This window comes from Chiloscyllium plagiosum, chromosome 2 (genome assembly GCF_004010195.1).
Source record: "Chiloscyllium plagiosum isolate BGI_BamShark_2017 chromosome 2, ASM401019v2, whole genome shotgun sequence".
NCBI classification, from domain to species: domain Eukaryota; kingdom Metazoa; phylum Chordata; class Chondrichthyes; order Orectolobiformes; family Hemiscylliidae; genus Chiloscyllium; species Chiloscyllium plagiosum.
In genome coordinates this window covers 52,810,928-52,837,894 of record NC_057711.1, presented here as the reverse complement: position 1 = coordinate 52,837,894, position 26,967 = coordinate 52,810,928, and the positions used below count along the sequence as shown (strand labels likewise).

General features: G+C 38.6%; 1 protein-coding gene across 1 annotated transcript in view; it reads left to right on the top strand.

The window, feature by feature from the left end:
- The window catches only part of pcsk1 (proprotein convertase subtilisin/kexin type 1), a 78,907-nt gene that overhangs the window by 15,570 nt on the left and 36,370 nt on the right, over positions 1-26,967 (top strand). Inside the window, exons 2-9 of the mRNA XM_043709690.1 lie at positions 1,194-1,298; positions 2,349-2,471; positions 7,328-7,474; positions 11,696-11,772; positions 16,876-16,964; positions 20,216-20,388; positions 21,164-21,376; positions 26,216-26,316. Coding sequence (XP_043565625.1) covers positions 1,194-1,298; positions 2,349-2,471; positions 7,328-7,474; positions 11,696-11,772; positions 16,876-16,964; positions 20,216-20,388; positions 21,164-21,376; positions 26,216-26,316 — 1,028 coding nt within the window. The remainder of the gene's footprint in view (positions 1-1,193; positions 1,299-2,348; positions 2,472-7,327; positions 7,475-11,695; positions 11,773-16,875; positions 16,965-20,215; positions 20,389-21,163; positions 21,377-26,215; positions 26,317-26,967) is intronic.

Below are 26,967 nucleotides of genomic sequence, written 5' to 3'. Positions count from 1 at the left end.
GGTAGGGTGGAAGGTGAGCCCCAGGGGCGTTCTGTCCTTGTTGCGGTTGGGGGGGTTGGGTCTGAGGGCGGAGGTGCGGGATGTGGACGAGATGCGTTGGAGGGCATCTTTAACCACGTGGGAAGGGAAATTGCGGTATCTAAAGAAGGAGGCCATCTGGTGTGTTCTATGGTGGAACTGGTCCTCCTGGAAGCAGATATGGCGGAGGCGCCTTCACATCTCAGTTTTAAATGACTGTCCCCTATTCTGTAGTCAGGAAACATAGTGGCTGAACTTTAATTAATTTAGAGTCATAGAGATGTACAGCACAGAAACAGACCCTTTGGTCCAACCCGTCCATGCTGACCAGATATCCCAACCCAATCTAGTCTGACCTGCCAGCATCCAGCCCATATCCCTCCAAACCCTTCCTATTCATATGCTCATCCAGATGCCTTTTAAATGTTGCAATTGTACTAGCCTCTACCACTTCCTCTGGCAGCTCATTCCATACATGTACCACCCTGTGCATGAAAACATTACCCCTTAGGGCTCTTTTATAACTTTCCCCTCTCACCCTAAACCTATGCCCTTTAGTTCTGGACTCCTCCACCCCCAAGGAAAACTCTTTGTCTATTTATCCTATCCATGCCCCTCATGATTTTATAAATTTGATCTGGGAAAGTGCAATAGCAAGGCACTCAGTTTAATTGGTCAAGTCTAGATCAGAGTGGTGCTGGAAAAGCACAGTAGGTCAGACAACATCCGAGGAGCAGCAAAATCAATGTTTCGGGCAAAAGCCCTTCATCAGGACTAGGGCTTTTGCTTGAAATATCAATTTTCCTACTCTTCGGATGCTGCCTGATCTGCTGTGCTTTTCCAGCATCAGCAGTCCTCACTTTTGCCTTAATTGGTCAAGTTCCCAACCTGAAATGACTTCACTGAACCAACAGGGGCTCCATGGGAAAGGTTCTTCCCATTGTCTCTGAAGGTAAATTTCAGTAACATTCCCACAACTGGTGTTGGACTAAACTATCTGTAGTTCTGAGGTTCCATTCTTCCTTCTTAAATAATAAAGTGGTATTTTCAAATCCAAAGGCAAAATCTTGAGAACTCAGGAGATATTACAGTAAGAACGATTTTTATGACTACCTTTATGTCATTTTAATGTTTTCATTTATGATGAACATTCTCTTTAATCTCTACCTGATTAGATTGGAACACTTCAAAACCATTATCTACTCAGACACAAAATTCATCCACGAAGATCTCGAAGAAGTGCTGATCACTTTACGAAAAGATTGTTTGAAGATGAACGGGTATGACACATTCTAAAAATATTAAACGAAACATGACAGTTGGTACTTTTTAACAATTTAAGTAAAATCATTAATAGTGAGTTTACGGGATAAAATCCATGTACAACTTAATATTTCCTGTTCTGCAACAATTCCCATTAAATATAAATCAAACTAGTTTTTGTCCTCACTTTTCAAACTAAATATTCAGCTTCACTTCAAGGTCTGGAATCTGGTGAGAACAGTTTATCCATTCCTGTGGAATCTGTCTAATTTTCATTCCATCGAAAGTCATTGAATAAGCTGCTTCTCTTTATGGAATGGAGAATATAAATTAAATAAGGTTCAGAATCCTAACTGCTAGTGAGGATGTAGAATGGGTGTACACTTATTGGACATAGGAAAATCAAGAATTACGTTGAGCTGTGACAGTTTATTTCCTATAGCCTGTTCTCAATGTGGTATCTAACTACATGGAATTAAAGGTTTGTGTCAGACTATAACACAATAATACAGATGCTGTGGCATAATCCTCACATGTAGTGGAGCTTTGCAACAGTATCCTTCTATTATACATGTTCATACATCAAGAATGAATGTTGTGAAATGTACCACAGACCAGTATCCCAGTGAAATGGTACACCAACATGAATTACCACCTTCAGCGGGTATATGAAAAACATTCAGAGGGAAATTGACAGAAAAGAAGTAATTAATAAACATTTAGACTAACTGATAACTTAACAGTCCTGTTCCATTAAAGAAAGTCAAATACTCGCTCTAAAGGATTGTGTCAGTAACTATATCAGCTTGTCAAAAAGAAAATTTAGAGTTTATAAAGTTAAAGTGAGGCCGTTGTTTTGCGAGGAAATATTTTGCTCATATGTTTCTAGTATTAACGTGTAAATAATAATGAGAAGGACTTTAATCTCAATTTTTTTAACAAAAGCATAAACAACATTTCAATATTTTGTATCCTTTTTGTGTCACATTACATATGAATAATGTAACAAACCACAAATTGTGGGCTTAATCACGCTAGTGCTGTTCTTGTGTGTGGCTTAACTGTAGGTATCTTGGGCAGAACAACAGTACGAAAAGCAAAGAAGTAAGCGGTCTCCAGTAAGGGACTGTAGAGATTGTATGGCAGAGAAAATGTTTACTGATCCCATGTGGAATCAGCAATGGTATCTGGTAAGTTCTCTGATTAGTTGCAGTAAAACAGTGTCCAGTTAAATATTTATTGCAAATAACAGCTGACAGCTTGATTTCCTTCCCTTCACATTTTTCATTTCTGAGAGTAGACTGTGTACCATTATACATTCCAAGCCCACCGACTCCCACAGTTACATCGACTGCCCACCTCATACCCTAACTCCTGCAAGGATTTAATTCTGTTCTCCCAATTTCTCCATCTCAATCTTATGTGTTCTAATGAAGCTACCTTCCACCGGGCTGCTCTGACATGACCTCCTTTCTCCTCAACCGAGGATTCTCCATCATTGTGGCTGGCAGGGCTTTCAGCCATCTCTGACCATTTCTCATACTTCTGCCCTCACCTCTTCCCTCCTTATGAGAACATCAATAAGGTTCTACTTGTCCCACTAGTCTTCACACAATGCAAATTCTGCGAATGACAACTCATTTTTCACTTTACAGCCTCAAAATGTTAACATTGAATTCAATAACTCCAGAAACTGATCACATTATGTCTGTTCTCTAGATTTCTTACATTCTCCCTTACCTTCAGCTGCGTCATATTTATGCTTTGTTGACTTTGCTATGTGTAGAGGGGACCAATCCACACTCTTTTACACCTTAATTTACCTCATTTCTTCTTTCTCCACTATTGACAACTCCTTCGTCTTTTGCACTGGACCTCTACACTATCTGCCGGCTTGCTCTTCTTTGGTCTCGGTCAAAAATGTAAAATAAAGGAACCTATTTTCCAAACCTTTCTTTTCTGAAGAGTCATACCAGACTTGAAATGTTAACCCCATTTTTCCTTCCACCCTAGACTTTCTCTAGACTTTTCTGTGTTTGTTTCTCATCTGCAATTCTGCAATCACTCACTTGTCGCTAGTTTGCTTTGGTTTGAGGCTTTGGGTGGGGTTCGTACCTGAAGCAGCCACCACCTTCCCACTGCTGATCATAGAAGAGTTGCCAATCTCTGATTGGCCATCAGTGTTTTCTGGAAGGCCTACTGCAGTCCTGAATTATGAAAGATCTGGCAAGAGACAATGTGGGAGCTCTTGATGTCTCTTTAGTCAGTGACATAGACACCCATTGCCTCCACAAAATGTAGGTCATCAGATGTAGGAGCATCAGCAGAACATTCACTCCGTGACACCCAAATTCCATGAATGAGTAAAATGTCAAAATTAACTCCTCAGTATTCCCAAAAAGTAATAATCACAACAACTTCCCTTTTTTTAGCAATAAGGATATATTTTGTTTTTTGTCAGAGGCACTGCACCCATACCTGTTTCAACTCAGTAAAATTGGTGACAACGTTCACCAATTCATTTCTCAAGATAATGCTCTCAACAATCAGAATCAATTCTCCAATTTAAAATTTAACCAAAGCTTGGTAGTTAATTGTCAATCATCATTTATTGATGTATTCAGCATGGCAATGTCTCTATCAATCAGAATCCACTTGCCAACCACTCAGCACTCTCCTCTCATGCTGTATAAATGTTGGTTTTCCCCTTGAATTTGTATTCTTGGAAAATATCCTGTTGAGTGCAAGATGAAAAGCTTCAACAAACTGTGTCTTGTTTCATGAATATTCAATTCTGTAATGCCAAACTTTTGTAACTTTTTTTGTTAACGTAACTAATGATATGTCATCTCTCTGCTCATAGTCAGCTTATTCACTTCTTCTTGTATTTGTTCAAGGACTCTATGCTTAGATATTGCTGATCCAATCATTTTTGACTTAGTTCAGCAGTACTATCTGTCAAATGCATTCCTTTGACTTCAGCATTCAAGGTCCCATTTTAAAATCCATACAGTTTTGTTGACCACAAATATGAGATAGGCACTATTTCATAAAATAGGTTTTATAATTCCAAGCTGTTGTATACTTTGGGTGGAATCTCCTCGGGGTTTGTCTGATGTGGGCGATGGTGAGATTTGCGGCAGAGTTGGATGAGAAGTCTTGTGAGGCCTAACTTGATATTGACAGCATCGCACTGCATTTTTTATGCATTGCCAAGTGGTGAGACACATGTTTTGTTGGGCAACTGTGAATTGCCGAGAGAGGAGGATTATTGTTTATAAAACACCTCGATGACATGCCAACTCCCCTCATTCATATTCTGCTTTCTACCTTACCAAACTTGCCGAACAAGTTAGATATTGAGAGAAGTCAATGAGAGGGTACCTGGTGAATTTAGCTTGTCACTTGAATTGAAGGATCTTCATATTGAACACGAGGTACCAACATGTACCATGGACACTGTCCGCACGCATTCACACACACACACCATTTTCATAGACATTGGGATCCAATATATGCCAGCCTCATGGCACATCTCCACTCCATTTTCATGATGCCTCTGTATTTAAATGCAACACCTTAGGCTGCACCCTCCACTCTCATTATAATGCCTCTGCAAAGATACTGTGCACTCAAGGATGCACACCCAGCACGTGGACTGATTTGGCTGCATGCCTTGGCTCCTCTCATGCTGTAGAACTGCTCACTTACTCTGAGCCTATTCGATGCTCCCAGCAGAGCATTGATTTGCCATGTCTTTTTGTGCTTTAATCCCTCAGGTAGAGATACCAAGCACATATTACCTCTATCTTGCCTTGCTGTTTTGGGCAGACACAAAGTTAATAAGCTGGTCATGGTTGTCAGCAGGCTTCAGTCAAATCAAGAGGGTATTGGCACACTGAATCAAAGGCAGTCTCCAATAACAGTCCAGGTGATTGGAAGCTGTTGGTCAGCCAATGGCGCTGTCAGAGTCAGGATGCTCTTCACTTAAGGGATGATGGCTGAATGTCAGGCAAATCACCACCATCTTGACCCTTTCTACCATATTGTGGGCTGTTTTTCTTCTGGGATGAGAGAGGGGCAAGTGTTAAGGGAGATGAAGGTGGGTGGTACAGCCGTTACGTTTTGTGTGTGAATGAGTAAACAACATAGAGGGCATGCAGGGCAGTTGTAGGGCAAAGCAAGTGAGGAAAGTTTCTGCAGGCAATGGTGAGAGTGTTTGAGTGTTGAGTCTTGCTGGGAGGTGAGTACAGTAGCAGAGACAGATTGAATGTGCAATGCTAGAAAAGGTGACGTTTACGCTGCCAGAGTGAAGAAGGTAATTACCCTATTTCTGTCAGCTCTGTGCATTTCTCCAGATGACCATAATTGCATTGAACCACGTGGCATCCTTGGACCAGGCTGGCTTGGTCTTATGTTGTAAGTCCTGCCTCTGTGTCATCCCATCCAGCAGAAGCTCCAGAACCCTTCTCACAAAGCAGCATGAGGATTCCCCCTATCTGCAATGTCCTGGGCAAGTACCAGGAACTGTGTAAAGCAGCTCTGGACTGACAGTGCTCATCTAGAAGCACAATGCGGTTTTTAAAGATGGTGTGGGTGCAAGCGATGCCAGTGAATTTTAAGCTATCCTCTGAGTTGTGGGTTGTTCTATAAATCTTCTCATGTGGTAAAATGGGGTTATAATTGGATAGGAGAGCTGCTATAGGGCTGAGGTAAGTAATTAATGAGGTTTGGTGAGATATGGAGAGAAAACCTGCTAGGGCTGGTGTTGGAAATCCTTCCAAAAAATTCAACACAACTCAGTCTTAGGCAAAAAAAATGCAAATTTCATCACTATGCTTAAAAAATTGTTGTCCTCTGCTTCACTTATAACTTGTTTTGGTTCCCTGATGTTGACCAGGAATACAATTTAATTACAAGCTCTATTTCAGCAATACCAGTGAACAGTATTTTGTTTATTGGCTATAACATCCATAAAGTGTTCTCTGAGACAGAACACCCCATTGGACATCCAAGCAAAAGCTGGTATTTCTTCTGAAATATTGTAATGACTGGCAATGTCTCTTGCCACTAGGAATCAATTTGGGATACAAAGTGAATGGCACAGGCTTGTTTCTTGCACTGGTTGAGGAAACCATGAAGGACTCTCCTTCTCAACTTCTCCCTTTGCCTGAAGCATGGTGACCCTTCTGTTAAACTTGAGTCATCTCTCTGTCTAATGAGACAACAGCTCCACGGTCCAGTAGGTCTATGGTGACTTTACCTTTTACCTTGCAACTGCCATGGATTTGGAGAACTTACTGCTATATACTGTTTTGTCACTGTTCTTCAAACCTTATCCAGTGGAGTAACTTTATTGCACCAGTATGATACTTCCTTTTTCACAGCAAATAGTTCTGTCTTTTTCTGATTGTGATTGTAACTTTTGTCTATATACAGAGTCTGTTTGGTTATGCTTTGGGTATCTTCTGGAAATTATATTGAGACTTAAAAACTCATACATTAATGTTGGCGAACCATTAAGCATTAAAAAAAATTGAAAAAATGCAGGTGCAGGAGCAATGAAAGCTTTTAGTTTTGTTTGCATACCTCAAAATGCTTTACAGAACAATGATTAGTACTTTCAGGTATTTTAGAAATTCAATCAAATGCATCCTGCAACTCCAATAACGTGCAATAGCCTGAAACAATAGGGATAAAAGAGAACTGATTACTTATTGAGTGTAAAGAAAGTCCATAATATACTCCAATGGGAAAGAAAGGATCATATATTTCAAAGAGCAGTCCCTACAGATCCTGCTGACAGTACAACATAAGATGAGTCATGGATTGCCAGTAATTTCTGCAGAGACAGGGTTATATTTGTGTTAGCTATGATTCACCAGAGTTCTCAACAACCACCCACATTGAATTATTCATCTACTAAATTAATTGTTTGCTGCTCAAAGCTCTTAGCTTCAAAACAAAGTTCATCTTTTAGAGATGCACTTGTTATTAAAAATGCATTCAAAATCTTATTACGTTTTATATATTCTTCCATCTAAAGCAAGATACAAGGACTTCATCAATGCTCCCGAAACTAGACCTTCATGTTATCCCTGTGTGGAAGAAGGGAATAACAGGCAAAGGAATTGTGCTAACTGTGCTTGATGATGGATTGGAATGGAATCACACAGATATTCAAGCAAATTATGTGAGTAACACTGAAAGGAATATTTTTAGATTTTTTCATCTCCAAGATTAATCATAACTCTCCTGAAGCTGAAATATGAATTCAATGTGATTAGATTGAACTGCAACTATTTATAGGCAGCAATGGATTTCAACAGCTCAAGAATTAATTTCTGCACTTTTGGTTTGCAAAATTTTCCTATTTGTTCTGGCAAAATCTTGAGAATGGATATCATTTAATTCATTATGGAAGTTAAACCAATGAACTTATAATTAAGTATTGATTCATAGAGTTGGTTCAGTGTTGCAAAATTCATTTCATAGATTGTTTGATATAGCAATTTTAGTTGATATTGGAACCCATATACAAGCCCTGAGTATATGGATAAACTCATGTTCCAAGCATTCAAAATTCTGGTACAATGAATTTGAATTTTAAATAAACAACAAAGATTGATCAAATAGGCGATAATGAAAATTAACAATGCATTTACAAGTGTGAGTTTTTATTCCCCATGAAGTACCTGTCTGCAAAAGGAGGAAAGATAAATTGGCTTTTAATACCACTACCATTTTGCTACAAACCAGCTGCAAACAGATAGAACATAGAACATAGAACAATACAGCACAGAACAGGCTCTTCGGCCCTCGATATTGAGCAGACCTGTGAACTATTCTCAGCTCGTCCCCTCAGTATCCCATCATCATCCATATGCTTATCCAAGGATTGTTTAAATCTCCCTAATGTGGCTGAGTTTACTACATTAGCAGGTAGGGCATTCCATGCCCTTACCACTCTCTGAATAAAGAACCTGCATTTGACATCTGTCTTAAATCTATCACCCCTCAATTTGTAGTTATGCCCTCTCGTACACGCTGACGTCATCATCCTAGGAAAAAGACTCTCACTGTCTACCCTATCTAATCCTCTGATCATCTTGTATGTCTCTATCAAATCCCCTCTAAACATTCTCCTTTCCAATGAGAACAGACCCAAGTCTCTCAGCCTTTCCTCATAAGACCTTCCCTCCAGACCAGGCAACATCCTGGAAAATCTCCTCTGCACTCTCCTCCTTTCCAATGCTTCCACATCCTTCTTGAAGTACAGAATCCAGAATGTACACAATATTCCAAGTGTGGCCGCACAAGTGATTTGTATAGTTGCAGCATGATATTGCGGTTCCGGAACTAAATCCCACTGCCAATGAAACTTAACACACCGTATGCCTTCTTAACAGCACTATCAACCTGGGTGGCAACTTTCAGGATTCTATGTTCATGGACTCCAAGATCCCGCTGCACTACCAAGAATCTTTCTGTTGACCCAGCATTCTGCCTTCCTGTTATTCTTCCCAAAATGCATCACCTCACATTTAGCTGCATTAAACTCCATTTACTACCGCTCAGCCTAAATCTGCAGCCCAAGTCCCCCTGCAACTTGTAACATTCTTCCACACTGTCCACTTCTCCACCGACTTTAGTGTCATCTGCAAATTTATGAATCCATCCACCTATGCCAGCGTCATTTATAAAAGTGACAAACAGCAGTGGTCCCAAAACAGATCCTTCTGGCACACCATTAGTAACCGGACTCCAGGCTGAATATTTTCCATCAATCACCACTCGTTGCCTTCTTTCAGAAAGCCAGTTTCTAATCCAAACTGATAAATCACCCTCAATCCCATGCCTCTGCATTTTCTCCAACAGCCTACCATGTGGAACCCTATCAAAGGGTTTACTGAAGTCCATGTATACCACGTCAACTGCCCTACCCTCATCTACATGCTTGGTCACATTTTCAAAAAACTCAATGAGGTTTGTGAGACATGACCTGCCCTTGACGAAACCATGTTGACTGTGCTTTTCCAGCACCACATTCTCGACTCTGATCTCCAGCATCTGCATTTCTCACTTTCTCCCCTCCTGAATGATGTCAGACTCCTTGACTTGACTGATGACTATGCCTCTTAGACTATGAGACATGCTCATTTGGATGAAGCATTTGCAGTATGTTTGTCATGTAAGCTGCTAGCACATGCTGTCAGTGTGACGTTGATGTAACCTGGTGATGTACAATCACGTAACTATACCTTGACTGATCCCTACTGACAACAATGACAAGGTGCCTGGCTTTGTGATTGTTTAGCTTCTCTCCACAGTGCGATGCTAATGAGAGAAATGTGTCTCTTACTGCTATTAGTGAGTTTCTTGTCTCACCATTCCAAACTTGGTGAAAAATTGAGATTTTCTTTTTTTTGATGTTGAGAATCTCATTACATTGATCTCACCAGATTTTCCTAACTAACCTTCTATTACCTGTTTCGTTCAAGGCTGGGAGATTCCCACCCTACGTTTTGACAGTCAATAGTGTTAAGTCAGTGGTGCTTGCTCATTTAATATATATATACAGCAGTTTTTACTTGTTTAAAAATGTGAAATCTTGTGGTGCCATTCTGTTAGTTAATCACTGTGTCTTTGAATTTCTTTTTATATACTTAATGGCCTTTACGGAAATCATAAAAACCACAACTGAACACATAGCCAATAGACACCACACAAACTGTACAGATAGGCGAGTGAATACCAAGCAGCATGCGGAAAGAATAAGTTTGGAGTGAATTGATCTCAATGTCAAGATGGGTTTCACCACACTTACTGCCTGATCCTGCAACACATTTTACCATAGGCCACCCTGATCAGATGCCTAAAAGATTCTTCGGTTTTTAATCTGAACCTCCTTATAAAATGACTTTTCATAGTTTATACATTGTCACTCCTGTGAGCTTTTACTCTTTTGAAGTATGCACTGTCCTTTGCAGTAAGATAAATCTATCCCACATTACATGACAGCATCATTCAATTCATATATTGATTTGGAAAGGCAGCCAGTGGCTGCATAGAGAAGAGATAAAAATTTGCTTTGGGCCACTTTTGAAGACTTGGTATACCAAGAGGCTAAGATTAATAGAAATTGCAGATGTATTCTCACCTTGACACATCTCACTAGATTTGTTTGAAAGCAATGGTTTCTTTCCACCAAAATTTTGGCAAACTTACTTTTTAATGCATTTCAATGCCAACAGAATTTTTGAAAATATTAAATCAGAATAAACATGGAAACTATTCAGTGCTATAGATTTTCAATGTTTATCACAATGAATTTATCTTTTGGAGCGGTAAGTGCAGAATTATTTTATACTATTTTTCTTAACAATTGGTCATTATTGCCCTTTGAAACTGTACATAAGAAAAAATAACTTCCACGATATGTTGAAAGTTAAATTAAATTAATGCTATTTCAGTTCCTGATAGATTGTCAGTTTGTCAATATTAGAAATGTATGGAGCTGAACCTGCAAAAAATAAGTTTCACAAAAAGAAAAAAGGAGCCAAAGCCACAAAAGAGAAAAGGAGACAAATGCTGGTTTTCCTCAGCATTTCAATTTTTTTAACAAAATGTATTTTGATTTACACTTGTGAAGTTACTTCCCAAAGTTTAATCAAAATAATTTTGGATGTTAGGCTATCGAAAGGCAAATACAGCACATGGTGCAGTACTAAATGATCAAGGCTTTATTTCCCATGTTCAAGCATAGGCATCGCTGGCTGGACCAGCATTTATTGCCCATTCCGAGTTGCACTTGAGAAGGTGATAATTTGCCTTTTTGAACTGCTGCAGCCCATGTGCTATAGATATAACCGCTGCTATTAGGAGAGGATTTCTAGGATTTTGACCCAGCTGCAGTGAAGAAATCGTGAGATTGTTCCGAGTCAGAATGGTGTGTAATTTGGAGGGATACATGATCAAGTTTTGTTCACTGACAATTACTATATTAAATGAAACCTATATTTTGGTCTGAAATAATTTATTAACCACAAAGAAGTTGAACTATTTTTATTATTCATAACTAACTGGGCAATCATCATAAAGGAGACAAATTATTACACAATCTTCTTGAAATTTTCTGTAAGTTTTAATTAAATATAATAAAATCAGCAGTACAAGCGTGAGTCCTTGCCATTGACTGTGATGTTTTCTTTACATTTCAATACCATATTTGATTATATTTGTATGGAAGCTGATCACATCATTTAGATTTCAAACAATCCTCTGTTGATTTGGATCACAAATATTCCTGAGCAATATTCCAACTAATTCAAACAAATATAATGTCAACATTTCAAAAAACATTAGTTGTGATACTTGACTATTAATGCTTTAATTTCCATTTTTATTTCTATAGGATCCGGAAGCAAGCTATGATTTTAATGATAATGACCCTGATCCATTCCCCAGATATGACCCAACTAATGAAAATAAGTAAGTTTACACTTATCATAAAACATGAAATGACTGAAGCCAGTGAGTTCACACATCAGGATCCAGATTCATTTTAGTAAAATGAGAAGTTAAAAAGAATTTAGTCAGTAATTCCCTCTGCCTTTGTAGCTTTGCTGGAAGTACAGAGGGAAAGTCCTACTCTGTGTCTGATGGAGTAATAGTGGAAAGACTGGGGAATATCTGCATAATTACTTTTGTCTTTTGACTTATGGGAAGTTGATAGAAAGTAAAGGCTATTTCTTGGTAAGAATGAGAAACTTTAGTTATGAGGATAGATTGGAGAATTTGGGAATGTTTTCCTTGGAAATGCGAAGTCTAGGGAAACTTGATTGAAGTTTTCAAAACTCTGAGGGGTCTGGACAGAATTGCCATGGAGAAATTGTTCCCTCTCACAAAAGGATTGAGAATCAGTCGAGATGGAATTTAAAGGGATTTGCAAAAGACGCAAGTCCAAGGTGAGAAAAAGCTCTTTCACACAGCAAGTGATCTGGGTTTGGAAATCATTCTCTGGTATCATGGTGGTGGCAGATCAACTGAAGAAGGCAATAGCTTATTATTTAAATAGAAACAAAATGTGAAGTCATGGAAAAAGGGCAGGAGTTTGGCATTATGTCAGAGTGCTCAGAGAGCTGGTGCAGACATGATGGGCTGAATGGCCTGCTCCAGTACCGTAGCAGTTCTTGATTCCATGAGCTGAAGCTAGCTAATGCAAACTTGAATTTGGGTTGTTTGATCCCACACCCAGTTGGTATGTATTTGTATTCAAAGTTGTCTATAATGTGGTATTGATCAGTACATAGTAATTAACATGTGAAAGAGGAAGTCCACATTTGCACAAAAGTGGATCTATAGAAGGGAGCAGTTAACCCTCTGAACAGCATCCCACCCAGGCCCACCCTATCCCTGTAACCCTGCAAATCCCATGGCTAGCCATCTAGCTGATACATCCCTGGACACTATGGATAATTTAGCGGGGCCAATCCACCTAACCTGCACATCTTTGGATTGTGGGAGGAAACCAGGGCACCCGGAGGAAACCCATGCAGGCAGGGGGAGAATTTGCGGACTTCATACAGTCAGTGTCCCAAAGGTGGCAACTGAACCCGGACTCCTGGCTCTTTGAGGCAACAGTGCTAACCATTGAGCCACTGTGCTGCCCCAGAGTATCCTTAAATATTTCTGCAAAGAATACAACAGGGGATCAAGCGAATTGCTGAGATTCTATCTTTTGATAGGGTTAGTGTGAAAAGAGATATGCTGGGGTATTGATATGAATTAGGAATATATAATGCATATGCTAAAGACTGCACAGTTCCCCAGCACTCCACATTTTGATAATTAACAAAAATCCTGGACTCAAATATCTCTTACAAACCTTTCCTTTAAGTTATCAAACTATTCTTGAAAATTTTTTCCTGTTAATGAATTGATTGGAAAATTTGCAGTCAGCACAGGCTGGGAATTTCCATCTTATGCTGACAAAGACTTTTACCAAAATTACTGCTCGGTGATAACTCAGGGCCATTAGTTTTTGCATGGGGAATTTGCCATACAATTGCAGAGTTCAATCTGTTGAGGATTATCAGCTCAACCATGGTCTCATTGAATGGCAGAGTAGACTCAATGGGCTTAATAACCACAATCCCTCCGGTGCCAGTGATGCAACAGTTCTGGCAGCCTTTCACTTTGCTGCTTGGAGTTTGGGGCAGCATGGTGGTTCAGTGGCTAGCACTGCTGCCTCACAGTGCCAGGGACCTGGGCTCGATTCCTGCCTCAGGCTTCTGTCTGTGTGGATTAGATTAGATTACATTACATTACAGTGTGGAAACAGGCCCTTCGGCCCAACAAGTCCACACCGACCCGCCGAAGCGCAACCCACCCATACCCCTGCATTTACCCCTTACCGAACACTACGGGCAATTTAGCATGGCCAATTCACCTGACCTGCACATCTTTGGACTGTGGGAGGAAACCGGAGCACCCGGAGGAAACCCACGCAGACACGGGGAGAACGTGCAAACTCCACACAGTCAGTCGCCTGAGGCGGGAACTGAACCGGGGTCTCAGACGCTGTGAGGCAGCAGTGCTAACCACTGTGCCACCGTGCCGCCCACCAAGTTTGCACATTCTCCCTGTGTTTGCATGGGTTTCCTCCCACAATCCAAAGATGTGAAGGTTAGATGAATTGGCCATGCTAAATTGCCCATAGTATATATTATTAGTCAGGAGTAAATAGAGGGTAGGGGAATTGGTCAGGGTGGGTTACTGTTTGGAGGTTTGGGGTGGATTTGTTGGGCTGAAGGGCCTGTTTCCACACTAAAGGAATTCTAATTCTAAAATCTGCTCTTAATCCTTTAGTCTTATGGTCTTAATGAAGATTGCCAGAAGTCCTGAAATAGATTCAGTTGCCAATAAATGTGCACTTGGACAGTTCCATGCCAATTTGAATTTAACTCTGTTGTCATACTATAGTGAATTTGAATATGATCACTTACAATGTATTGAGTCTGTTGTTTACAGCACGATAATGACTGGAATTGTCAACGTTTCCTACTCTTAGGGATGAGAGTCTTGCCAGAAGTCCTGAAATAGATTCAGTTGCCAATAAATGTGCACTTGGACAGTTCCATGCCAATTTGAATTTAACTCTGTTGTTTACAGCACAATAATGACTGGAATTGTCAACGTTTCCTACTCTTAGGGATGAGAGTCATAAATTTTCTATCTGCTGCAACAGTAGTGAGTGCTCAACAGTAAGGGACTCAGGATTTTCACATCTGGGTTGACTCATTTTCTGGTGTTAAGGGCAATTCTATATTTTACTGGATATTAACACCATTTCCAGTGTAATTAGAATACTCATCTTGGACAAGAATTCTGTTGGAAAAACTTGTCATAGGGTAAGCTGCCATGTGAAGATTTGAGAAGGTCCTTAAAAAAGACTGCCCTACAATGTTGCAATGCCTGCAATGAATGAAGCTGAAAATGTGTTGCTGGAAAAGCGCAGCAGATCAGGCAGCATCCATGCTGAGTTTGAGGGTTGGGACTGAGACAAGGTGGGGGGAGGGGAAATGAGGAAACTGGAGAAATCTGAGTTCGTCCTTTGTGGTTGGAGGGTTCCTAGGCAGAAGATGAGGCGCTCTTCCTCCAGCCGTTGTTGCTATGGTCTGGCGATGGAGAAGTCCAAGGACCTGCATGTCCTTGGTGGAGTGGGAGGGGGAGTTGAAGTGTTGAGCCACAGGATGGCTGGGTTGGTTGGTCCGAGAGGTGTTCTCTGAAACGTTCAGCAAGTAGGCGGCCTGTCTTCCCAATATAGAGGAGGCCACATCGGGTGCAGCAGATGCAGTAAATGATGTGTGTGGAGGTGCAGGTGAACTTGTGGCGGATATAGAAGGATCCCTTGGGGCCTTGGAGGGAAGTTAGGGAGGAGCTGTGGGTGCAAGTTTTGCATTTCTTGCGGTTGCAGGGGAAGGTGCCGGGAGTAGAGGTTGGCTTGGTGGGGGGTGTGGATCTGATGAGAGAGTCATGGAGGGTGTGGTCTTTTCAGAACGCTGATAGGGGAGTGGAGGGAAATATATCCCTGGTGGTGGGGTCCATTTGGAGGTGGCGGAAATGATACGATGTATATGGAGGTTGGTGGGTGGTAGGTGAGGACCAGTGGGGTTCTGTCCTGGTGGCGATTGGAGGGGCGGGGCTCAAAGGCAGAGGAGCGGGAAATGGAGGCGATGCGGTGGAGAGCATCGTTGACCACGTATGGGGGGAAATTGCGGTCTTTGAAGAAGGAGGCCATCTGCGCTTTTCCAGCAACACATTTTCAGTTCTGATCTCCAGCATCTGCAGTCCTCACTTTCTCCTGCAATGAATGAAAATAACCTTTAGATCCTTTCCCCAAAGTTCCTCAGCCAGGAAAGCTAAAGTGTTTCTTGTAACCGGCATTGCTGGAGCACAAAAGATATATTGAAAAATGTCATGTTGACGCAGCATTATTTTATATTTGCTTACATAATGACTTCCTGAATTGATGAGAACTAAGGGCATCCTGGAAATCCATCAGTGCAGTTCCCATTGAGTCATCTCTTCACATCTATTTCAGTGAGTCGGCATAATTAATAATCTTTTTCAGAGAATGATTCTGAGAACTATTGCAGATTTCCAGAATCATTACACTATGGTTGGAGTATGGTTACAGATTCCAAGGATAATTCCCGATTTAGAAATGTGCAAGAGGGTGGACTTTTAATTTAGCTCACAGCATTGAAAGGGTATTGATACAGACCAGAGAGAAACTAAACAAACACTTACCAGTGGCTGGTGAAATGTTTCCCTAATACAGCAAAGCCAAGTATTACAAACAGAGAATTCTCATTCCTTATCCTGTATTCCTTTTTATCTCTTCATGCATGAAAAGAGTAAGCTTTCCTCAGTCCATGCTTTCTCATATCCTGTGTAAACACTGCCATAATGTGAAGGTTTTAGTTGCTGGTACATGTTTATTTAGAGCGCAGACACTTGGTTTAATGTCTACATTGTGATTCTATCTACAAATGGGAATTGGGGTCAGCACCGTATACGTTTGCCTGAGTTTAAAATTTGAAATATGCACAAAGACAAGAATTTTAAAAAGTTGACCTGGGTAGTTGTATTTATATTACCTATATCAAGAATCAATCTGCAGTAGTTTAAACAGGTGTAGGAAAGTATTAGCTTGACTTTGATCCAGTTTTCAATTTTATACCAAAAACTTGAACAATGTTTCGATTTTGGAGGTTTTTCCTATATGTTTAAACTTCAAATTCCTGGCAATCAACAAATGCCTTGGGAGTCCTAATCAACTACAGGGGGTATATGCCAACTATGAGTTACATTATATTTTTACAAGAATAATATTAACATTTTAAGATTTATACTGGATCACAATCAAAAGCATCACCTTATTTTTCAATGTTGGCCTTAAACAAAATATGTGATACTATAGATTTATACATTGTACATTTTATACGATAAGTTGTATATGCACAGTTTGCAAAAACAAGGCTATATTTCCCATTGGATTTGATGAATTCTAATCTGTCTTTTTTTTAGGCATGGTACCAGGTGTGCTGGGGAAATTGCAATGCAAGCTAATAACAAGAAATGTGGTGTAGGAGTGGCTTATAATTCAAAAGTTGGAGGTACAGTATAGCTGAACAAGAGCATTTTCTAATTCACTGTGAGTTTAAGAGGTACATACCACAATGGCTGAAGATATAGATCTGTTTTTTCTTGTCCTCTTATCTAAAGTTAACTCAGAATTTGATATCTCTTTCCTGACCATGAAGCTTATTAAAAGGTTGCTTGGTTTTGGAATGGATTATTAATTTCTTGTAATCAGTGGCAACATAAAGTTGTCTTTCTTTAGTTTGAAGTAATGAATTATATATCCCTGCTCAAACAACAAATTAATCAATTAACACCATCAGAACCTGGTTTTGGTCATTCCACTTATTGCTGTTTGTGAGACTTTATAATGAGACAAATTGGAAGTTGTGCTTCCTGACATTTTATATTATTTAAATGCATAATTCCTTATGACAATGACACAAAATCATATAGTCTTACTTGAAGGAAAATACAACCACATTGAACTGAAATAGCTGACACCAAACTAAAATAATGAAACATGAAGTTAATCATACATCACTAATCCAATATTTGTAGCCCTCAGTTTATGCTAATGGACAGCGTAAAATTACAAGCATTTCTTTTAGCATTCTAGATATTTTTTTCAAAGATATAAAGAGTTAAATACTTTAATAATTTTGACAGATCTTTTGAAAGTTGCTTTAGACATATTATTTTGACAGTTTTGACTGTTTCCATTGGCAGTTATTTTGATAATTGCTTCTAAAAAGTAAGTGAGCAGTTCTAATGGGTTTCACAGTCAATGAGGTGATCCACATTTTACAGACATTCTTCCCACTTTTACCAATTCCAAATGGCACCTTTCCTTTCCCATAGGAGTTCCAAGACCATATTCAAAAGGGTGCCTTACCTTTCTAAAAGGGTACCCAGCTTAGACAAGTGAATCCACAAAGTGTAGACCTACCCTGTCTAATCTGGACAGGGTAGGTCTAAACTTTGTGCTTCAGATAGCCAAGACACCAAACTATACAGGAGTACAAGCAGTTACTGATTTGTATGGGTAGCTGCCTCCATAAAGAGTGCATGAGAGAAATATAACCTGACTACATTCTAATCCTGTTACAATGGTAGGTGCCATGTTTCGGGAGCAGTAATTCAGATTGACAGGCTCATTCATCATTTTGACGATAATAGTGAGACTCTGTGGACATGTGGAAATTCAAACCAATATATTCTACCTTTTGACATTTTACAACACAATAAACTATAGGCAACTCCAAAAAAAGCATTTTACATCTTTGTTGGGTTAATATTTACAAATGTCACACACAATTACATACTGTGCTGTGGCAACGCATTAACAAAGTGACATAGATCCCTTGCTCATTGCATCTAAATACACACACATGTTAATTATTGTGGCAATACAAGTTATGAAATATTATGTAATATATCTTCTCCAATATGTTACTGCTGGTTATAGTAGTGATTTGGTAGGAACATGTGCATAATTAGTAGCAAGATGAATTTTGATTTGAAAGCAATATCGTAAGGGAGATTTATAACTTCTTTAAAAGATCTTTGGAATCTATTATTCTTTTAAGATGGTTTGAGAATGACTTTTAAGAGTTATTATCAACTATAATGGTAGTAATTTCATTAGATAACAAGAAAAATTGTTCCATATAATGTGATGACCCTGGACCTGAATGCAATACCAAAAGACAAGAAGTTTATAAAAACAGTTGCATGGTTGGAAGATATAAAAAGGGAGCTGCAGACACAAAGAAGTATTACAAGCAGAGGAACTGGATTGTAAAGACACAAAGGCAGACACAAGGAGAAAGCAGATGGAAACAGAAAGAAAAGTGCAAATGTTTGTGTGAGCAGCAGAAGCAAATAAGGAAGAGGTGAATTTTTCTATTTGGCAGAAAAGTAGAGAGGACTTCTTAGAGACAAAGTACAAATTAATTAAGAAGAAGTAAAACCTGGAAGTCTGTAATGGTTCACTTAAAGACATTAAAGAGTTAAGTATATTCCCAATACTACCTGAACAGAGAATTGGAGAGTTTTTAATTGATCAGTTGAAGAAGAACTCCATGAGGATGGATATAAAATGAGAAGGAGTGTGTTCATAGACCTGTTCCTTGATGATAATCATGAAACTTGAAGGTGAAAGGTATTGTCAAATAGGGCCACCAATCCATTTTACATAAGCAAATAATGGCATATTGTGGAACTGTATTGCTACAAATCTTACATTTGTATGGCGAGTAATGCAAATTGGTTAACTAAGATCTAACTTTGTTATATCAACCATTGAAAGTGAAATTTATGTTTTCTGAAATTACTTATCGCTTTAGGTATAATTTGTATTGATTCTAATTAGTATTAAAGAGAAAGCTACAAAAAGCAGAACCTTGCTAGTAATTTCATCATTTGATGAGGGTCACCCAAAAACTTTGGTTATCTTGGTTTCTCATCTCCCCACTGGGACTGTTGCAGTAGGAAAAATGAAGTCATGTATATGTCAAATGTCACTTTGTCCAGCAACTGGAACAGGAATGCAGAGCTCCTAGCTCAGATACAGGGGCATTACTTACTGACACATGAGCTCCTTCCGCAACTTGCACTTATAAAGTGCTATAAATGTTGTGAAACATCCCAAAGTGCTTGGAATTATAAAACACAATATATGTTTTTGCATTAACATTGCTGAGTAACTTCCAGATTTATAGGTTCTTTGCTAGAAGAAAATTCTCTGTTTTCAAGTTATTTTGCATTCCCTCAACTATATCCTACTCTGACTTTAAATTTCCCCATTTTATCCACTAGAGACTGAATGAATGGCAGCTAAGTGATCTACTCCCAGACTTCTGTCATTAAGTTGATGGTGGTGAATCATTTGATAATGTTCAGAGTGACTACCTTAACGATAATCTTTTCTCCCTGAGAGCAAATGTTAGCTCTCATAAAGGTGAGATCATCACGTGACACATATGATTTTCTGGACATAAAGGCTGTAATTATCACTCTATAATACAGTGTGCTGAAGCTTCAAACCTCTGTCATGCCAAAAAAAAAACACTTGAAGTATGAGCGCAAAGTATGTTGAGTGGAATAAAATCTGATGGTATTGGTATGATTTGATTATTCACCCATTGCTTGAATATTCAGTACTTCAGTTCATGTCCTATTTGCTATTTCTGATTGATGAATTTAACATAACTTATTGTGTTTAAATTGAATTTCAGACTAATGTCACTCGATCACTAATTTTAAAATCTCGACTTTTCTTTAGGTATCAGAATGCTGGATGGCATTGTAACAGATGCAATTGAGGCCACTTCAATTGGATTCAATCCACAGCATGTGGATATTTATAGTGCAAGCTGGGGTCCAAATGATGATGGAAAGACTGTGGAAGGTCCTGGGAGACTTGCACAAAAAGCATTTGAACATGGCATTCAGAAGGTGAGTATTGAAGATAATTTTATGCCAAAGTAGAAATGCAGAGCTATTCTAACTATCAAACTTGTTGAACTCCTGAACTCCTTAGAGCTGACCAAGAACAAATATAATTTTTAAATATTTGTAGAAAAAACATTTGTGCTGTTGTGATTGTCCAAACTAAAGAAAGAGGTTTATATTACCTTAATAATTTAACACATCATTTTATCAGGGCTTTTGGAAATATATGAGAAGTAAATAAATATTTTAAAGATAAAGTAGGACCCCTAATGGATGCAGGAGAGAATATATAGAAAGTGATGGTTTTGTGAAGATTTTAAATAATGTTGTTAATTAAGATCAGAGAAAGTTAAGAGGACATTTTATAATAGTTTTTAAAATATTGAATGAGTTTGATAGCTTAACAAAGAAATGTTAGTTCCTTTAGTTGACATTTTAGTGACAACAGGCCATCAATTTAAAATGCCACAAAAAAAGGGAAATTTCTTTGTGTAGATTGTTTAGCATAAAATATTTTATCAGAAGAAATGGTTGTGTCACAGATTCTGGTATCAGTAGATGATTTTTCAAGTGAATAATGGATTATTATTGAAATAGAGGAAGATGTAAAGCTATAATGAGACTGCATGGCATTTGAATTATTATAGATTGCTGTTCTGACAAACTAACACAGACAGGAAATATTATATAGAATCATTCAATATCATAAGTTACTTTTGTTCAATTATATTATATGCAACTTGTCAATGATATTCAATTTAAAATTATGTATTTTCAGGGTAGAGGAGGAAAAGGGTCAGTTTTTGTCTGGGCATCGGGGAATGGCGGTCGTCAAGGTGATAACTGTGACTGTGATGGGTACACAGATAGCATCTATACAGTTTCTATAAGCAGTGCATCACAGCAAGGGCTCTCTCCATGGTATGCAGAAAAATGCTCTTCCACCCTGGCTACAGCTTACAGCAGTGGAGACTACACAGATCAAAGAATTGTAAGTATCGGCCACAGGAAGCTCACTGTTTATTTATTTTGAAGTGATTAAACTAAATTTGCATATATAGTTTATAATATATTTAATTAAACCTTAATAAGACTTCAAATCAAGCATCGAAGGAAATCTATGAAGACTTTGAACATATTAGCAGGCAGATTTGTTGGTATTCTTCCTGGTATGAAGAAATACAAATATTAGGCTGTATTTTTCAAGTGGGTCAGGGTTGGAATTGGGGTCAGCCAGTGCTGCCAGTTAGTATATGTGAATGCAATCCTGAGCCGCAGCCATTCTCTGAGCTGCTGGATCAGATCATGGACGCCAACTCACCAGTTTGCAGCTTGTCATCAATTTAGACCTAATTAATGTAAATAAAAATGTATTAAGGCTCTGTTCCCACTTTGACTGGAAATTCCAGTATGTGGCCTGTCCACAGCAGCTGGAAACATGGCCATGGTCATGTGGTAGGCTCAAGTTGAAAAGGGCTGGATAGAATGAGTTTCCACAACAAAAGAGATGCCCCATATGGTATAATGATCACAAGGTTGCCCATCGTGTGGAGATAATGATCAAACAGCTCTTTTAATTTTACAAAGTAAAGAAAGACTATTCTGGTATCTCCTTTCTCTCTCTCTCTCCCCATCTCAGAGCAGCAGCTTCCACCTTGGTTGATACACCTATAATTCTGTTACTGCTGGAGGGCCACCCATTGGCAAAGTTCTCTGGCTTTACATTGACAAATTATTTAAAAACAACAGCAGTTTATTTTAAACCACTGCATAACTGCACAATCCAGGTGGAGTCTATATCTAGAACTGATTCTTAAGATCATGTTCCTGCACCCAAATAGAAATTCAGCCCATGTTGAAGTTGCATTAAAACTCCATCCATTATGATAACATCATCCAGGTGGACAAACAGGAAGTCTAGCTTGGTGTCCTGCCTGAGATGAAGGTGATCCACCTGGCTTCTGATAGTTGTAATTATACCTTTTTATTTAATGTTATTTGTATCCATTACTATCCTACAATTAACTACTCTGTAAGTGCTTCGTCGTGTTAAGACTCACTAATGGTCTATCTTCTACCAATAATAATTAACCAGACCTTTAAAGTGAGTACAGAAAGGAAGATGGATTTAGGCCTCGTGTGGTGCAGTGGTAGTGTCCCTACCTCTGGATTAGGTGGCCTGGGTTCAAGTCCCACCAATTCTCTAGATATTGTCATATTATCTGTCATTAGGTTGATTTAAAAAGAAGTATCTAGAAAGAAAGATTAATGGCAGTGGGCTACTCCAAACACAACCTTCAGTGGTTGGTACCAAAAGCCTAACATGACACTCATGAAGATGGATTTAAAGCAATTCGAACTGGGTCCCATTATACTAAGGCAGGGTTGTGATGGATGACTTTAAAATTTATATAGGACAGGATAAATGAAACACATTGTTTACAAAATCAGAGAGGTTTAGAATGAGAGGTGTAAATTAAATTTAAGAGGTTTAGAATAAACAGGAGAAATTTCCTTCTAAACAGCTCTGAGGCTATGACATTTATTTCCAAGGATAGTAATTGAAGTAGAATTACACTATTATTCTAGATTAGATTGAATAGGTGGTTTAGAGAAAAAGGCTGAATGTTATGGGAACAGATGGGTATATCTAATCAATTTGTTGAGGTGGAAGTAAACATCTACAGAATCCACTTCAAGTTGTATGATCAATTTATTCATGTGCCTGTAGAGCTTTCATTAGTTCTCTAGCTTCTCTAGCACAGGCAGGGGAAAAAATGAATGAAGGGAACACTGGCAAAGCAGTTCAGTTGCCTTTATTCACAAGATCTGTTGAGTTGGTTTTTGTTGATCAGAAAATTTTTTCTCAGCCTTACTTTTCTGAATGGTTTGCAAGAGGTAAAGGGTGGCTGACTCACTTGTGAAAGGTTTCTAATTTATCAATTTAAAACATCATAAATTAGAGCAATTTCTGAAGGAAAGAAAAGATTTAAACTGGATTTTGATTGCAAGAACAGTAACAATTCTTGTGCTGGTGGAGACCTGATTACTTTTCTGTGTCTTGTTCTGAGCTCCAAGCTGTTCAGTTACCTGAGAAGGAAACACATGGTTGTTTGGCAAGCAAAAGCCATCGTCATCAAAAACATGTCACTAGTCCATAGACCAATTAACTTCATGTTGTGACCAAGCTTCATACAGAACCCCTCAACTTTATTCCAACTGCAACCTAATCATCAATGTTTGTTCAAATAGCTTGTTTAAACTATACATTTTTTAAATGGCATTTTAATCTTAAATTGTTCTGATTCATGGAAGATTTTGCATTTGGTGGCATTCAAACAAACGTGTACAGAAACTAGGACAAAAAGTGCATTTAAAAAATTGAGTACCAACTTTGAATGTCAATTGTGGCCAAACCTGTGTTCTTTTGTCATGGGATTTCAGTTCCAATCCAACGCAGTCCAAAGGAATGGATCAAGGTATCATGTTTACAGTTGCTGAAATGGATGTAGGTAGTCTCAAATCTGGATCATAAAATTATTGTTTCTTTAACACCATGTTGGATCTTTTACTCAAAAAGGACACAAAGTATGCTTCCTTAGAAAAAAAATTTGCTTTTCTAGAGTATGCCATGTACTTGACTGTGCTGAACTGGAACTAGAGAATTTGGTGCTACCAATGGAGGTTTCATATCAGAAATATTTTTTTCTCTCAATTTGGCTTCTAAGAATTTGATAATAAGATTTTTTAAAAAGTTCAAATATATGTAGATACTATCAGAAATGAAGGTGAAGCTAGTTAAGTGTAGATTGCAAGGCTATCATATGTAAATACATTCTGATAACACAATGATTGTGTCGCTTGCACTGATAAACTTTTTGTGGCAATCCCATACTATCAAGCTAGAGGTCCAAGGCACACTTCTTATTCAAGTACCTCATAAGACAGGCTTAAAATACTAAGCTCTTTAAGGGCTAAAAGTGAATTTTGTTGAGCCCAATGAGGCCATAAGGCTGTTTGAGGTACACGCATACAGGAGGTGCACTCATAAACAGGTCCCAACTTCTTACTTACTTCAGAAATATTAGTTATACATAAATGTAATTTAGATGTCTTTTATGCAGAATTAAGAGTCATGGAGTCAGACAGCATGGAAATAGACCCTTCAGTCCAACTAGTCCACGCTGACCATGTTTCCAAACTTTACCTATTTGTGTACTTAACCAAATGTCTTTTAAATTTTGTAAGTGTACCTGCATCCATGACTTCATCTGACAGTCATTTCATATACGAACCACTCTCTATATAAAAAAGTTGCCCCTCCTTTATCAATCTTTCTCCTCTCACTTTAAAAATATGCCCCCTAGTTTTGAATTCCCTCACCCTAGAGAAAAGACTCTTACAATTCACCTTATCTACGCCCCTCATGATTTTATAAATCTCTATAAAGTCACCCCTCAAGCTGCCATGCTCCAGTGCAAAAATGACCCATCCTATTTTTTTAACTCAAACCCTCCATTGCCAGCAGCATCTTGGTAAATCCTTTCTGAAACCTCGCCAATTTAATAATATCCTTCCGATAGCAGGGTGACCAGAACACTGCACAGTGCTCCAGAAGAGGCTTCACAAATGTCCTGTACAATCTTAACATGACATCCCAACTCCTATACTCAGGTCTGAGAAAGGCAAGTGTCTTAAATGCCTTCTTAACTACCCAGTCTACATGTGGCTCAAATTTCAAAGAATTATGTCCCCGAACCACTATGTATCTCTTTTCTATACCATCACCCAGGGTCCTGTCATTAATTGTTTATTTTACCAAAATGCAATACCACACATTTATCCAAAATAAACTCTATCTGCCAATTTTCATCCCATTGACCCAATTGATCAAGATCTCTTTGTAATCTCAGATAACCCTCTTCACTGTTCAATATACCACCAATTTTGCTGTCATCTGCAAACTTACTAACCATGCCTCTTAAATTCTCATCCAAATCGTTTATCTTAATGACAAGCAAAAGTAGACCCAGTACCAATCCCTGTGGAACACTGTGGTCACAAGCCTCCAGTCCAAAAAACAACCCTCCACCACCATTCTCTGTCTTGTACTGGCAAGCCAATTTCCAATTGGCAAACTCACCCTGAACTTCATGTGATCTAACTTTACTAATTAGCCTAGCATGTGGAACCTTGTCAAAGGCTTTACTAAGGTCCATTCTCTACCCTCGTTAATCTTTTTGGTAACTTCCTGAAAAAAAAAACTCAATCAAGTTTGTGAGACACAATTTCCCTTGCACAAAGTCTTGCTGACTATCCTAATCAGTTCTTCCCTCTTCAGATGTATATAAACCCTATCTTTCAAAATCACTTAAAACAATTTATCCACCACCAATGTCAGACTGTAGTTTCCAAGCTTCTCCTTGCAGTCTTTCTTAAAGAAAGGCACAAGATTTTCATGTACAATACAAATAAGTTTAACCAAAATATGTTGGTCTCTTTTCTTAAACAAAAATCAATAAACATTATTGAAGAGCAGATATTTAATAGTGTGCGAATGCTCAATTGCAGACCACCTCATAGGAAATGTTTTCCTACTGCTGACCATGCTGAAGCTCAAACCTCAATCCCTGATAAACAACGTTAATCACTACAACCTGTCAAGAAATAAATAATAATAATATTTTGAGAGCAATAGTGTTTTACAATTTTCAGTTCATTGAGGTTTGATAAATTTGTGAATATTCTCCAGCTTGTGCATATTGTGCAATTTATTCAAAATGTAGCAAAGATTAGCAGCAGTATAATTTTATTTCTTTTCATTTTTCAGACAAGTGCCGATCTTCACAACGACTGCACAGAGACTCACACTGGCACATCAGCATCAGCCCCATTGGCTGCAGGCATTATTGCCCTTGCTCTAGAAGAAAAGTACGTTAAACTAGAATAATTCCTTTGAAATGGATGGTTAGTGGACAGTGAAACTAGTTAATCCACAGCTAACGATTTTACACTGCATTATTGTCCTTATGAAAAGTAGTTCCCATAAAGTATGTGATGTGGCACATATTTGATACATTGAACAGGTACATGAGAATGAATTCAATGCTTTGAAAGTATGTATTTGAGACATTGATTGAAATCGGCAAGGTCTATCTTGATATTGCGAGCAATACGCTATATCTTTTATACAATTGCTGAGTGGGATTATTGCTTGTTAGCTGCCTTATTAATACAACAACTTGCCTCATTAATCATCCCATCATACCAAATGCTCCGAACAAGCCAAACATCAAGAATTCTCAATATGAAAATCAGAGTGGGTATCTGGCATTCAGTTCACTGCTTGCTCTGAAGGACCTCTATGTTGGATTTTGGGCACCAACATTTCAAGGCACAGTCTATGGGCACTAGCAGCACGCACCTCATATGCATGGACATTGGCAGCTGACATTTGCCATCTTCCAAGAACTCTCATGGCACATATCCAATCCACCTACAGGATGCTTCTGCATTTCAATTCTGCACCTAGGGCTATACCAGCCACCATCACTGTAATAGTGCAGCAAGGACACTGGAGGC